Source organism: Maniola hyperantus, chromosome 19 (genome assembly GCF_902806685.2).
Source record: "Maniola hyperantus chromosome 19, iAphHyp1.2, whole genome shotgun sequence".
Classification (NCBI taxonomy): Eukaryota; Metazoa; Arthropoda; class Insecta; order Lepidoptera; family Nymphalidae; genus Maniola; species Maniola hyperantus.
In genome coordinates, this window is record NC_048554.1 from 3278452 (window position 1) to 3292163 (window position 13712).

At 37.4% G+C, this 13712-nt stretch overlaps 3 protein-coding genes and 1 pseudogene across 3 annotated transcripts in view; 3 read left to right on the top strand and 1 right to left on the bottom strand.

Annotated features, from left to right (window-relative positions):
• LOC117991257 (solute carrier family 25 member 16-like) overlaps positions 1-13712 on the top strand; it is a 128347-nt gene that overhangs the window by 49293 nt on the left and 65342 nt on the right. The window lies entirely within an intron of this gene.
• Positions 1768-4557, top strand: Rack1 (Receptor of activated protein kinase C 1). Its single transcript, XM_034978829.2, has 5 exons — positions 1768-1960; positions 2259-2467; positions 3343-3549; positions 3785-4036; positions 4303-4557. The coding sequence occupies exons 1-5, from the start codon at positions 1852-1854 to the stop codon at positions 4483-4485; spliced, it is 960 nt and encodes a 319-aa protein (XP_034834720.1). The 5' UTR covers positions 1768-1851; the 3' UTR covers positions 4486-4557.
• On the bottom strand, positions 5146-7414 carry Mvd (mevalonate diphosphate decarboxylase). The gene has a single exon (XM_034978819.2). The coding sequence runs from the start codon at positions 7299-7301 to the stop codon at positions 6144-6146; it is 1158 nt and encodes a 385-aa protein (XP_034834710.1). The 5' UTR covers positions 7302-7414; the 3' UTR covers positions 5146-6143.
• The window catches only part of LOC117991281 (serine/arginine repetitive matrix protein 1-like), a 31226-nt pseudogene continuing 25176 nt past the window's right edge, over positions 7663-13712 (top strand).

Genomic DNA, 13712 nt, shown 5'->3' on the forward strand with positions numbered 1-13712 from the left:
AATTCCTGTTGACTTTTAAATATTTCATGCAACTTTCAATTTCCATGACATTGTAATTTAAATACAAATACTAATTGACAAAAGTGTCACTAACAACTTTTATTTTTAAGTTCAAGAAGTCTTTATATTTTTTTTTAATGTATTAAGGATTTACGAAGTGTATAAGTTTAGTTAGTAGTGTATAAGTATAGTTGGGGTTCCAAGATGCTGGAATGGCGACCTCGCACCGGAAGACGCAGTATTGGAACATTGATTTAGGTGGACGGACGACATCAGATGAGTCGGAGGAAGCCGCTGGATTCAGGCGACGCAAGACCGTGGCGTGTGGAAGTCCCTACAAGAGACCTATGTCCAGCTGTGGACGTCTATCGGTTGATGATGATGATAAGTTTATGTTACCCCACTATTCGTATAATTCGTAAAGTCTGGATAACTCATATATGGTTATTTGAACTGTACTATAAGTGAATCACTCGTTTTTAAAATTTTTGTCTGTCAGTTTTAACGGACTAATCTTCGGAACGGCTGAACCTATTTTGACGAGACTTTCACAGACAAGTAGAGGATTAACTAAAGAGTAACATAGGCTAGTGTTTTTCTACCTATTCCACCGATATCTCCGAGGTTTCTAAACCAATTTGCGTAAATTTTTTTAGTCGATAGAGAAACCTTGTGACATTGTACCATAAAAAATTTGGGTTCTAACTCCTCAATCGTGATGTTGTACTGGACCAGACTACCAAAATTGATAAGATTTTGAAACTGTCGGTTATGAATTATTGATATTGAAAGTTACCAAGTAAAACTTTTTGAACTCGAGGACCAACTCCTCATCCCTGATTCTGTAAGGGATTGCATTCTTAAAGCGTGGTGATCTCACGGGATTTTAAAGACCCATGCGTTTAAATGTTTTACGAAATTTGGCAATGAGATACCTTGCATCTCGGGGACGAGCTACTACGGATAGGCTACTTTTTGTCCTGGAAAATAAAAAGTTCCCACGGGATTTTCAAAAACCTATTTCGACGAGGTCGCAGGCTAGTTAAAGTTTCGGTAGCTGTACTTGTTTACACCCATTATTGGTAAAATAATTTACGAATTTGAGGTATGTTTAGGATCTAATAAGAAGAAAGAACAATCCTAACTTCTGACTTCTACATTCTAAGTGTAAAAAGTAAAAACCGGACTGCTACCGGACTGGACTCCGAACATTAGTTAACTCATATTTTTTGTCTGTGGTATGCAAGTTTGTAATATTGGCAGCATTGAAAGTAAAGTTGTTCGTTCATTTAGTCTGGGTTGTCTATGAATTTGATAGTCTGTGCAAACATCATTCATTCAAGAGCAGGGTGACCAGATATAGCACAATCCTGCGATTTTGGCAGGATAGTAACGGCCTCTAATTTAGGATTTGTTGCAGTTTAGAAAAAATTCTTCAACCATTTCTAATTTTTCCAATTGTTTTTCTTACTTTACAAACTGGTAACTCCTTAATAATAATGTTTTAGGGGAATTTCTCAATCATATTGTGTATTCTGTAGTTTTTTTTTCACTACCTATGGATTTTGTTTTTTATGCATTCACCCTGGAACAAATAAAAACAATTATGTAGTTTAAGGTTTAATTTTATATTTCTAAATGTTAGCATAATTCTAACATTCCAAACGTTTTTGCAGGTTTTAGCAGTTTTTAAAACGGCAGTTGGTAGGATTATCTATTTAAACCTGGTCACCCTGTCACTGAGTGAAATCAATCGTTGTCCATCCATTTCGTACCGTTTTTTGTTCTTTGATCTTTCTTCTCCGGGACGAGAGCTTCGTCAAGTGGCGCAGGCCGCAGTGAATATTCAAAATGACTGAAACTTTAAAACCAAGAGGTATCCTTTGTGGACACAATGGGTGGGTTACCCAAATTGCAACCAACCCTAAATATCCGGACATGATTTTGTCATCGTCTCGAGGTGAGATAAAAATTTCCATATCGTGCGTAGGTACCTTGTGCGTGCGTTATTTATATCTATAATAATCTCTGAATGTAGATCTTAATTTAGAGAAATAATGGTGCTATAAGTTAGTTAATATATTGTTATATGTGGGATATCGTATATTTTGAATTAATCTAATTTAATTAGAATATGATGAACATATTTTTGCCACGTGATACCTGAGCGGCAAGCGGATATGGGGCTGATATATTTATTCAATTCATAATGTATTTACTAATTTACCACGTAACCTGAGACAATTATACTATTTCAGACAAAACATTGATCGTATGGAAGTTGATGAGGGACGAAACCAACTACGGAGTACCTCAGAAGCGTCTTTACGGACACTCCCACTTTATCTCGGACGTAGTTCTGTCCAGTGACGGAAACTACGCTCTTTCTGGTTCGTGGGACAAGACTCTCCGACTTTGGGATCTCCAAGCCGGAAAAACCACCAGGCGGTTCGAAGACCATACTAAGGTGTGATAGAACATAATATAATTTGTTTGTGTTAGAGCCGATGCGCGGCAGAAGATAATAGTTTTAAGCGCCTTTGCGAGGCAGAAGACATAGTTTTAAGCGCCTTTGCGAGGCAGAAGACATAGTTTTAAGCGCCTATGCGAGGCAGAAGATTGTTCCAGCGGCAAGGTGTTTAGAGAATGTGCGCAACTGCATGTGGCTTCTAAGGGGCTGAACTTCGGAAGACAATGTGATGTCTTAACGATTTGAGTTCCTGTAAGTAGCCTAAAGTTGATAAAATTTAATTTAATTGATACAACCTGTAGATTTGTTTGACTGAGATAATATCAGGAATATAAAGTTTATGAAAATGAAATTTTAACAGCAAAATTGGGTATAATCTTTGTAATTTTATATTTTGATTATTTCAAACACTTGTAATCGATTTATTAACTCTTAGAGTGTATTCCAGATGTTTCTGAGTAAATAGAAATCTACAAAGTCGTGTAGTAAACCGCAGTTCAATCTACAGTGATTGTCCTAGTCAATTCATACTAACCTTGACCTTTCAACTTTTTATGCTAATTTTAAACATTAAAGGATTACAGTATCAAACTTGTATACATAGTTCAATCCATGATGACGCACCCCACTCTTTGTCTCTTGTTTGTTGTGCAAGTGTGCTATGTACTGTTAGAGCAAGTTCTATAGTGCACAGATTAGCAGTGCGGGCGCACACACACAGACGAAGATAAATTGGGTAGAAATTACTCCCCGTGCTCCGTAGTTTCCCTGCACGAAAAAAAGATAGGGCGCGTCTTCGTGGATTGAACTATCTATGTATAACCTTTGCATAATAATTTACAAAGCACTATAACATTGTTCATGTAATACAGGATGTACTATCAGTCGCCTTCTCAGTGGACAACCGTCAGATTGTATCTGGCTCTCGGGACAAGACAATCAAGTTGTGGAACACCCTCGCCGAGTGCAAGTACACCATTCAAGATGATGGCCACACTGACTGGGTGTCGTGCGTCAGATTCTCACCCAACCACGCCAACCCCATCATTGTGTCTGCTGGATGGGACAGGACTGTCAAGGTTTGTACTTAACCATTTACCAACTAGTTCATTTTGTAGGACTTTCTGAAAATTATTAGTGGGGGGTCTCTGTTATAAAGAAAACATACATGCAATGTGCTCTCCAGGTCCAGTGGTTTGTGATGTCTTGATGTCAGTCAGTCTATCCTTTTATATGCATAGATAGAAATTCAAAAGTACTTGTAAAAGTTTAATTGAATAACAAATATCTTTATTTATTTATTGTTTTCCCCAGGTCTGGCACTTGACCAACTGCAAGCTAAAGATCAACCACCTTGGTCATTCAGGCTACCTGAACACAGTGACAGTTTCTCCCGATGGCTCCCTCTGTGCGTCCGGAGGCAAGGACATGAAGGCTATGCTGTGGGACCTGAACGATGGCAAGCACCTCCACACCCTGGACCATAATGACATCATCACAGCACTCTGCTTCTCACCTAACAGATATTGGCTGTGCGCTGCATTTGGACCCTCTATCAAGATCTGGGTAAGTTTACTTCTTGGCATTTCTTTTAATTATTATAATTTCAGGAAATTCTCCAGGTAGTGGAAAGTTCTTCTTTTTTACTATTATTAAGCTTTTATGTGTTGTGCATTTAATTAAATATGTGCTGGTGCCCAGTTTGGATGTGTATGATAGGCAAGAACTAAGGAGCATTTTCCCAAGCTTGATCTGGTTTAGTAAAGGTTTTTAGGTAAAAGTTATGGCATTTATTTATTTTATTCTGAACTAATAACTTTCTTTGTTACCAGGATCTGGAAAGCAAGGAGATGGTTGAGGAGTTGAAATCTGAAGTTAGTAACCAGCAACAGACCACAAAGACAGACCCACCCCAGTGCCTCTCCCTCGCCTGGTCTACAGATGGACAAACCCTGTTTGCTGGCTATTCCGACAACATTATCAGAGTCTGGCAGGTTTCAGTCTCAGCGCGATAATTTTAAGGACAATAGATTTCATTTATTTTTGTCCTCAAAACAAGTATAAAAATAAATGGAATTGACTGATGATTTAGTGTTTTTATTATGATCTCCATATTGTATAGAATAATGATAAGGAAAACTATTTGAAACGCAGATGTATCTGCTATCTCTATAAGATTTTTTTTATTATGTAAATAAACTTTGTTGTAAGTATATTCTTGGAAGAAATCTTTATTTCTTATTCCCATGTAAATAGTTGCAGCATAATCCATACTAATATAAATGCGAAAATAACTCTTGTCTGTTTACCTCACACCTCAGCAGCGGTGCCAATCTTGGAATGGCACAGAGATAACTTTGACATCAAGTACCCTTTTTATAAATGCAAAAGTGTGTTTGTTTGTAGGTTTGTCCTTCAATCACGGTTTAAAGGATTGACGTGATTTTTTGCAAGGGTATAGATAACTACCTGGAGAGTGACAGGCTACTTTTTATCCCGGAAAATCAAAGAAGCCCACAGGATTTTTAAAAAACCTAATTCGACGTATCCTGGATAATAAAGTACTCGGTCCACGCAAATTCACGGGCATTTTCTTAGTAGAATCTGCTTTCCAAACCGACACGATGCAGGAGTCAAATGTAGTGCGAAGAAACTAGATGAAAAATAAATTTTGATTTTTAATATAAATTTTATTGATAACAACACAAAGAAAATACCTAAAAAATTCATACAGAAATGGAATGCTTTATTTGCTACCCAACACAATTTGCAGAAATCTTTTTTTATTAGGTATAAAATCACATAGTAGATTTTTATTCAGATACAAGTTAGCCCTGGACTGCAATCTCACGTGGCGGTAAGTGATGATGATGCGGGCGAACATGGAAGGTGTAAAGCAGTCCAAACCCTGCCGGGAATCCAACCCGGGACCTCGCACTAACAAGACCACTGCGCCAGGGAGGTTGATTGGTGGTAAAAAGCTCGACAAAGTGGAAATGTTTGCAGCGCATGGATTTATGTGGTCTACAGTAAAATTCCGATAGCGCGCAAGGTTGGCTGACGAACTAATAGTGCGGCGGAAAATAGTAACACCAATCAAAAATTTTACAGGTCCATATCCATCCGCAGCATAGAATTTTGCATACCATAGCACTAAAATAATAAATTGATAATACTATACTATCCAACAATAAAAATATCTACCACCATACAATCCACAACCACATTGCATTAAACACAATCTGTCCATAAAACAAAAAACTGATGATTACAATCTTAGTACTGTACAACAAAGATTTATCTTGAGGTTGAAAATGTCATCAACATAATAATATATTCATAACTAGATTTGCTTATGGCAAATCAGAGAAAATATCCATGTTCCACTTAAATTTTTTGAAGCTATCTGTTGAGTGGGGACAAAGCTGCATGCCAAGTAACTCATTTGTGTAGGTAGCTAAACCAAATAAATTATTTTGGGGTAAAGCCACTTTGCCACTGCTTACAGATTATTTTTAATAAATGGTAGGTGTAAAATAAATTGCATTCAAAAATATGTTACTTAAAAATACAATACCACAGGTACTCAATTCTTAGGTATTAAATTTTAGTCTTATTTATAAAATTACTTTTATCTAAATCTTTTCTTATTTGAACTTATATTGAACCCTGATTAATTTAATGGGAGTCCATTAACATCTAAGAGATGACTTCCATCTGTGATCTCCTGAGGCCCATCACCTACTTTAGTGTAAATCAAGTACTTGAGTAAATCCTTCTCCAAAGGTTGAATTGGAAATTGATTCAAGAAATCTATATCCTGAATCTCTGGAGCGTTGAGACCTTTAACAAATTCTTGTTTAGAAGTAGGAAATACATGTTTAATTAGGGAAATGACATCTGGGACATCTTTTTCAAGCAAATACAGACAGGCGTTTGGTCCAGCATCGAAGGTGTATGCCACTTTCAACTCTCCGCAAATCTCGTTATATTTATGTATTACTTCAACAATTTTATGTGAGATATCTCTCATGTAAACACAAGGTGGGTATGTATCCAAGCAGACTGCATGGAACTGATTGCTATCTTTCATTGTTATCTCTGCAAATGTTGCAAAGTTTTTGTCCTTAATAGCTTTGCAGATATCATCGACTCTTTTAGGCACTGAGTGTTGGACTCTATATTTTAGAAGCTCGGATGTGGCTACAGAATACTGCATTCCTTTGGAAGAACTAGTGTGCTTCTTAGTATCTGCAACAACTAGTACTAGGATTCTCATTTCCGGCCAATGTGCAGAGTCTACTATTTGCGTTGCTACTGAGTCGCTCCCGTCAGGTCTCACACCTGCATGCCATCTCACGAAACCGCCATATACACTTCTGCAAGCGCTACCTGATCCTAATCGAGCTAAAGCGCTTATATCTGTCTTGACTTTATACAATTTAGCCAAAGCTGTTACTAAACAGGCGTAACCTGCAGCCGAAGATGCCAACCCTGCCGCCGTTGGAAAGTTATTCTCCGAATAAATACGTACGTTCCACGTCAGGAAATCGTCGTCGACACTTTTCTGCGCTCTCGCTATATCTTTGATTTCTTTCAAGCAATTCTGCAGCCGTTTATTATTAAAAGATTCCTTGACTTTATTCAACCATATCTCATTTTCTCGAATATCTGGCCGAGCGCACACAGAAGTTTTAGCACACATAACATTTGTATCCAAAGTAGCGCTAACGGAATCGTTTAACGGTAAAATTAGTTCCTCGTCGCGTTTGCCCCAATATTTTATCACTGCTATGTTCACTGGAGCTGTTACTGTAATTACATGGCTCATTTTGCTTGATTTTATTTTATATTTATTTATTTAAAACTTTCAAATTTTACAACAATTACCGCGCACTCCTTATCAACCGCACGTTTTGCGTCTCACAGACAAATGACCTAAAGTTAGATGTCAAACCAGTCAAACCTGCAATCCATAGACAAAAAGATTAAAGAAAGGAAAGAAAATAATATCTATGTAGAGTCTACATTCTCGCAGAGGTAGGTACAGCGATGAGCGAACAGTCTGAACAATGTCAGATAAAGAAGAGCTTGTCCTTAAAAAAAACTATTTAAACTCTATGACTCATGAAAGAGATAGCAATATATGTGTTGTCACTTTCTAACAGACATTTTTAATTTTTCAGTATAAAACATCAACGCTGCCATTTTCGTTTTGTGGCACGGTTATAGCGGCAGTTAAAGTGAAATATCGGTAAAATCTCTACAATTTATTTATTTCACAGTATAGTGCACGAAAAATTATAAAGTGTTTGTTTGTTGGTGCAAATAAAACGTATCATCTTGAAGTGTGTTATATGCTATCAAGTAATTGTTGACTTCCTTGGGTGGAACTGGTGAGTTCATCATCAATATTTCGCTTATTTTCTGATGAAATACTCATTTTTATGCAGTTTTTGGGATACTCAGTTGTTGTGATTGACTAACTTATGCTTTTCGTACTTCTAAAATTAAATAAACAGTACACTGGTACCAGTATGTGGGCCTTAAGAAATGGGCGTTGCGATTTAAGACTTCATAACATCGTCATGCACCTCACACGGAGGCTAATGATCACATTTCATAATCTCAAACAACTTTTATGTGATAGTCACATCATTTATGATACATGTAAAATAAATAATTTGGGGCAATTGACACCTATTATCCAAAATCGGTTTTTGTATGAATATTTAGTATTTGTTTTGGTTATGCACCTTTTACTAGCAGTGCAAAACTGTTGCAATCATGTTAAAAATACCAGCATATTATTTCATAGCAAACTTCCAATTTGAATGTCGTTTTAAGGGTTAAGTCAGATTACCCTTAGGTATCTCATGCACTAGTAGTCTAAGTCCATTGGACACAAGTGTCAGCATCCAACTGGGACAAGTGCACAATAATATAATGAATAGCTAATAGAAGTTCTATGAGAACATCTGGTCTATTGCAATCAGTACTTTTGAACTTGGGTTACTAGTGGCGCGAGATCACTTAGTCTGAGATATACTTATACTTGGCTTATATATTTGGACTAGCTTATGCTCGCGACTTCGTCCGCGTGGACTACACAAATTTCGAACCCCTATTTCACCCCTCTAAAAGTTGAATTTTCAAAAATCCTTTCTTAGCGGATGCCTGCGCCATAATAGCTATCTGCATGCCAAATTTCAGCCCCATCCGTCCAGTAGTTTGAACTGTGTGTTGATAGATCAGTCAGTCAATATATATTTAAATATACTTGGGTCAGACTTAAACTGAGATTTGTGTCAGTGCCGTACCTCTGTCTTGTTTTAAATCTAAGTTAAGTTTGAGTTAAAGCACTTACCCTCTCTAGGTTACAAACTAAGTTCAAAACTAATATCATACAAGTCTAAAAACCCATTCCATATCTCATTGGCTAAATAATTTAGTTTTACACTACAGAAAATTTGTGCAGTGTCTGTTTGTCCCTCACGAATTTGCCCAAACAATTTGTGCTAACAGTGTCTGTGAAGTTCTATCATCTATCACCGAGATTTATTATTGATGGACATACTTAGCTATATAACCATCATTAAAATGAAAAGTACTTATATATCTTAATATTTTGTTAGAAAGCGTTGTGATAGCCTAGTGCTTAAAGTGCAAGCAGGTTTCTGGTACTAACAGGTTGGTGCGAATCAGTTTCATCGGTGCGGGTAAAATAGCCTCATGTTTTCTTAACAAGATAATAAAGAGCTATTTCACACACACCAATCGTTACCAACCCACACCAACCTGTCGGTACAGGAAACCTGGTTCTTTATGCCAGCACCTATGTCTTGTTTTGAGAGGGAGGTATTATAAGTTTATTATGTAAGTTTATTAGTTAGTGGACTACAAAGGCCTATTTTACAACGGGGTTGAAGTCTTTCTTAGCGGCCATCTACATCAAGATAGCTATCTGCATGCCAAATTTTAAAATGGCACTACAATAGCCATGTCTTTGTATTGTTTAATTGGCTAACTACTGTACTCGCACACACTGTACCGCTTCGGTTTCGGTCCCGATCCAGTAGTTTGAGCTGTGCTTTGATAGGTCAGTCAGTCAGTCACCTTTTCATTTTATATATTTAGATAGATAGTTTTTTCCCCAAAGAAACTCCTGGTGTATAGTAAAGTTTACTAAGTAACACGAATTGGTTACACAAATGTTAATGATTTATGAGTCATTCCCCCTTCTGTAGGATAGGGTAGATTTTCATTTAAATGTAGTGATCTTATGTGTTATTTTTATGTGGTTAAAGTAAGGTTCAGAGCTATAGGAGGGGAGGAGGGAATTATTGTGGGGCGGTTGAATCAGAAGGAGAATCCTATTAGAAACAAGTTTTAAAAAAACCAGCCAAGTGCCAGTCAGGCTCGCGCAGGTTCCAGGTTCAGGACGTATTTTTCGTCATTTTGCACAATAAATCAAAAAGTATGATTCATAAAAATAAATAAAAATCTGTTTTAGAATGCACAGATGAAGAACTTTCATATGATACCCAACTTGATATTATATCTACAATATACATCTTACTTTGATAATTGAAAATACTAATTATTAGTTGATGTTCATAATTATGAGTTCATAGTTTGAGAGCATATTTCCAATTTTTTTACCAAAAAGAATCACAGCGGGTGCAAGCTATTGCAAAATAACTGGAGCATTTGCCCCATAAAAGTAAAATATTGTTATGACGTCCGAAGCGGTACGGTGTGTGCGAGAGAAAACACGTCGTATAAAATTAGTTAGCCAATTAAACAATACAAAGACATGGCTATTGTAGTGCCATTTTAGAATTGCTGCATGTCTATCATGTGTTGTAAGGCTGACCGCATATTATAAAAATATTGTCTGTCAGAAAAAATCTGACAAGGAAGGCACTAACTACCATATCTCAGTTTTCACTTTTCGGGGTTTTGACCTATACCTATTAACTATGCGAACATTCTATTTTACTGCAAATAAAGATAGTATTATTTTTCAAACATATATTATTTTATAGTATGTATGTATTATAGTGTATGTTTATGTATACCTATGTATACATAGCTGCACTGCTACTCCCGGTCTCTATAGGGTCTTAAGTATGGCCTGCCTGGAATAGATCAAGTGGTAAGGTCACTCTTTGTAATTTTGTTAACAATAAAGTTGTTTAAATAAATAAAATAAAATGTTATTTTTCAAATAAAGATATTCTTGTTCATTTAGTACAAGACTCTGCAGACTGTCAGAGTTTTGTTGCCGCCGACCACTAATGACGCTCGCCATCGGATGTCAGAAATTTTCCGGATCAAAATTCTTATAATATGCGACCGGCCTAAACAAAACAAAGACACGGCTATTGTGAGTGTCCATTTTAAAATTGATTAAGCGTATGACGGTTAGTGAATTAAAACTATTCATGTTATTAGTCATCTCAAGGAGGCCAAATCAAGACCACTGGGTTATGTAAGACTAGAGCTCGCGAATTCGTTTACGGGGATTTAGTTTTAAAAAAATCCCGATTCCCGTGGAAACTCTAGATTTTCTGGGCAGTGGCATAGGTTAAATTTTAGGGTTCCGTACACAAAGGGTGCCAAGGACCCTATTACTAAGCCGCCGTCTGTCCGTCCGTTCCGTCTGTCTGTCAACGGGCTGTACTTATTTCGTGAACCGTAATAAGTACAGAGTTGAATTTTTTTACAGAATATATTTTTCTATCTATTGCCACTATAAGAATAAATAATAAAAATTAAATAATGAGTGCCATAAAAAATTAGTGTTTATTGTACGATGGTGCGGAACCCGTCGTGTAGTCCGACTCGCACTTGACCGATGTTTTATTAAGTAGCCTATGTCACTGCACTGTTTATAATAACTTCGACTTAAAGTGTGCTTTTAGTTTTTACACATTGATAAAAAGCTATTGTGTCTGAATAAACATCATTAAAATCTAAGAGACGTGGTTACATGATCGAACGAAAGCTATGAAAGTTGCAATCACGTTTTCAATGGTCACTCTAGATGGTGTAGAAAAAGATACCGCGAACGCCGCGCGGGCATGGAAAATGACCCACTTTGCCTCCACTAGTCCACAATCAACATTGCGGTATAGGCCTCAGGCCTTGTCTTTTTTAACTAGAAAAATTTGAGTTAGGGCTGAGTTATTTCGCTCATTCTCTCTGGTTTAAGTTTTTTTGAAAATTGTTCATTTTCTCTCTGTAACGCAGGTCTGTCGCACTGTGCGGATAATTTTGATAGGGGTACGATAGGAATGGTCAGTGGTCACCCTGTGGTTTGAAGCTCCCGAAAAAGTCATAGATGTCTTACTACGACCCCATGGTACGGTTCCACCATCAAATTAATTATCGACAGTTATTGTTAAAATGTTAAATTATGTACACGATATTTCGTTCGAACATTGAACGAACGCGTTAACACACCGGACGTGTCAAATTTATTCCACCCACACGTACCTATATATCAGCATGAGCATTGCTAAGTGCAAGTATAACTCGTGGTTAGCGATATTAGTGTGTAAATACCTCTTTATTAATTAGGCTTTGTCACAGAATCCTAAGTTAATAGAAAAGGTACATCAGTCAGCAGGAAATTTTGTACAACGGCCTTTAGAAAGAGATAGCGGTTTCGCAGAGCATTGTCTCTGTCGTTGAGACCGACAAAACGTCACATAGGTATGAGTGATCGCAACGCTCTACGAAGCCGAAATCTAAAGGTCTAAGTACAATATTTCTTGCCGGCTACTGTATGTTGTCTTTAATACCGGGACAGCGCGATGTCGCTTTATTCCACCCACACGTACCTATACCAGCACGAAGCATTGCCGCTGCTAAGTGCAAGTATTACTCGTGGTTAGCGATATTATTGTGTAAATACCCCTTTATTAATTAGGCTTTGTCACAGAATTCTAAGTAAGTTGTTAGAAAAGGTATGGTGTCTTTAATACCGGGACAGCGCGATGTCGCCAATATTTAACGGCTAGCTCCAACGACTACGATGTAGTAAGTACTATGCACTAGATTTGTTCCAAACAATAAATTTTACGGTCTGCAACTCGTTTTACTTACAATTTGATATCTAGTATCATCATTTTTGACAGCGTCATAGAATACGATTTTTATTCAGAACTGCGGCTATAGCGGCTTTCCAGTTTCCATGCATTTCAACCGAGAAAACCACACGTAAAAATAATTTGTAACTAGCTTGGTAAATAATTATCAACTAAAGCAACGTAAATTAATTTGTAATTTGTAACGCTATGCAAATACGTGTGTTTTACAATGACTGATCAATCACTAAACATTTGTCTGACTACAAGCTCACTCTCCTGTCGTTCTATACGTATTTTGAATTCTTTGCTTTCTTATCTTTGGCCTCTTTGATAATTGAACGAATGTTTGAATTTTAATTATTGTAGAAATATGTGATAAATACAGCAAACAGCGCAAAAGTTGCGCATCTATAATCCGCGACAGGTCGAGATAGCAATCGGGGTACGAAGCGGGGGGACGCCCCGCACACCACGTCACCCGTGTTCGCCCGCACCGGGTCTGTTGGGCATTCCCTCTCCGATTCCTTCTCGACCTGTCGCGTACTATAGGTATCCCCCAAAAAGTTTGTAGTTCAGGACCGCGGCGCGCGGTACATAGTTGGGCATATAGATTTTTTTTATTGCTTGATAGGCTTGCGCTTACTATATTTATATTATTATGTTAGTGTTTTTACCTATACTTCAAGGAAATTTCTAAATAATTTTAAAATACATATTATTAAAAATTGCGGAACCGGCAGGATTCGAACCTGCGTCTCCTGGGATCGCGCCTGACGCTCTGACCGCTAAGCCACGGTTCGCTTGCTGCCAGTGACGAAATTTGTGATATGTATGTTCACTCAGTACTGAATAGACTTAGAAGCGCCGCACTTAGCCGGTTTTTTTAGTCCGGGTGAATAGATGGACACACATGGACATAGGTGGCTATTTTAGGGTAGATAAATCTAAATATATATAAGGAAAAGGTGACTGACTGACTGCCTGACTGACTGACTGATTTATCAACGCACAGCTCTAACTACTGGACGGATCGGGCAGAAATTTGGCATGCAGATAAGGATTTTTGAAAATTCCACCCCTAAGGGGGTGAAATAGGGGTTTGAAATTTGTGTAGTCCACGCGGACGAAGTCGCGAGCATAAGCTA

Excerpts from the sequence above, each read along its gene's own strand:
- Rack1 (XM_034978829.2), top strand. The coding sequence starts at position 1,852 with ATGACTGAAACTTTAAAACCAAGAGGTATCCTTTGTGGACACAATGGG. Across the intron at positions 2,468-3,342 it reads GGTTCGAAGACCATACTAAG|GATGTACTATCAGTCGCCTT; the intron begins GTGTGATAGAAC and ends CATGTAATACAG. Across the intron at positions 4,037-4,302 it reads GACCCTCTATCAAGATCTGG|GATCTGGAAAGCAAGGAGAT; the intron begins GTAAGTTTACTT and ends CTTTGTTACCAG.
- Mvd (XM_034978819.2), bottom strand. The coding sequence starts at position 7,301 with ATGAGCCATGTAATTACAGTAACAGCTCCAGTGAACATAGCAGTGATA.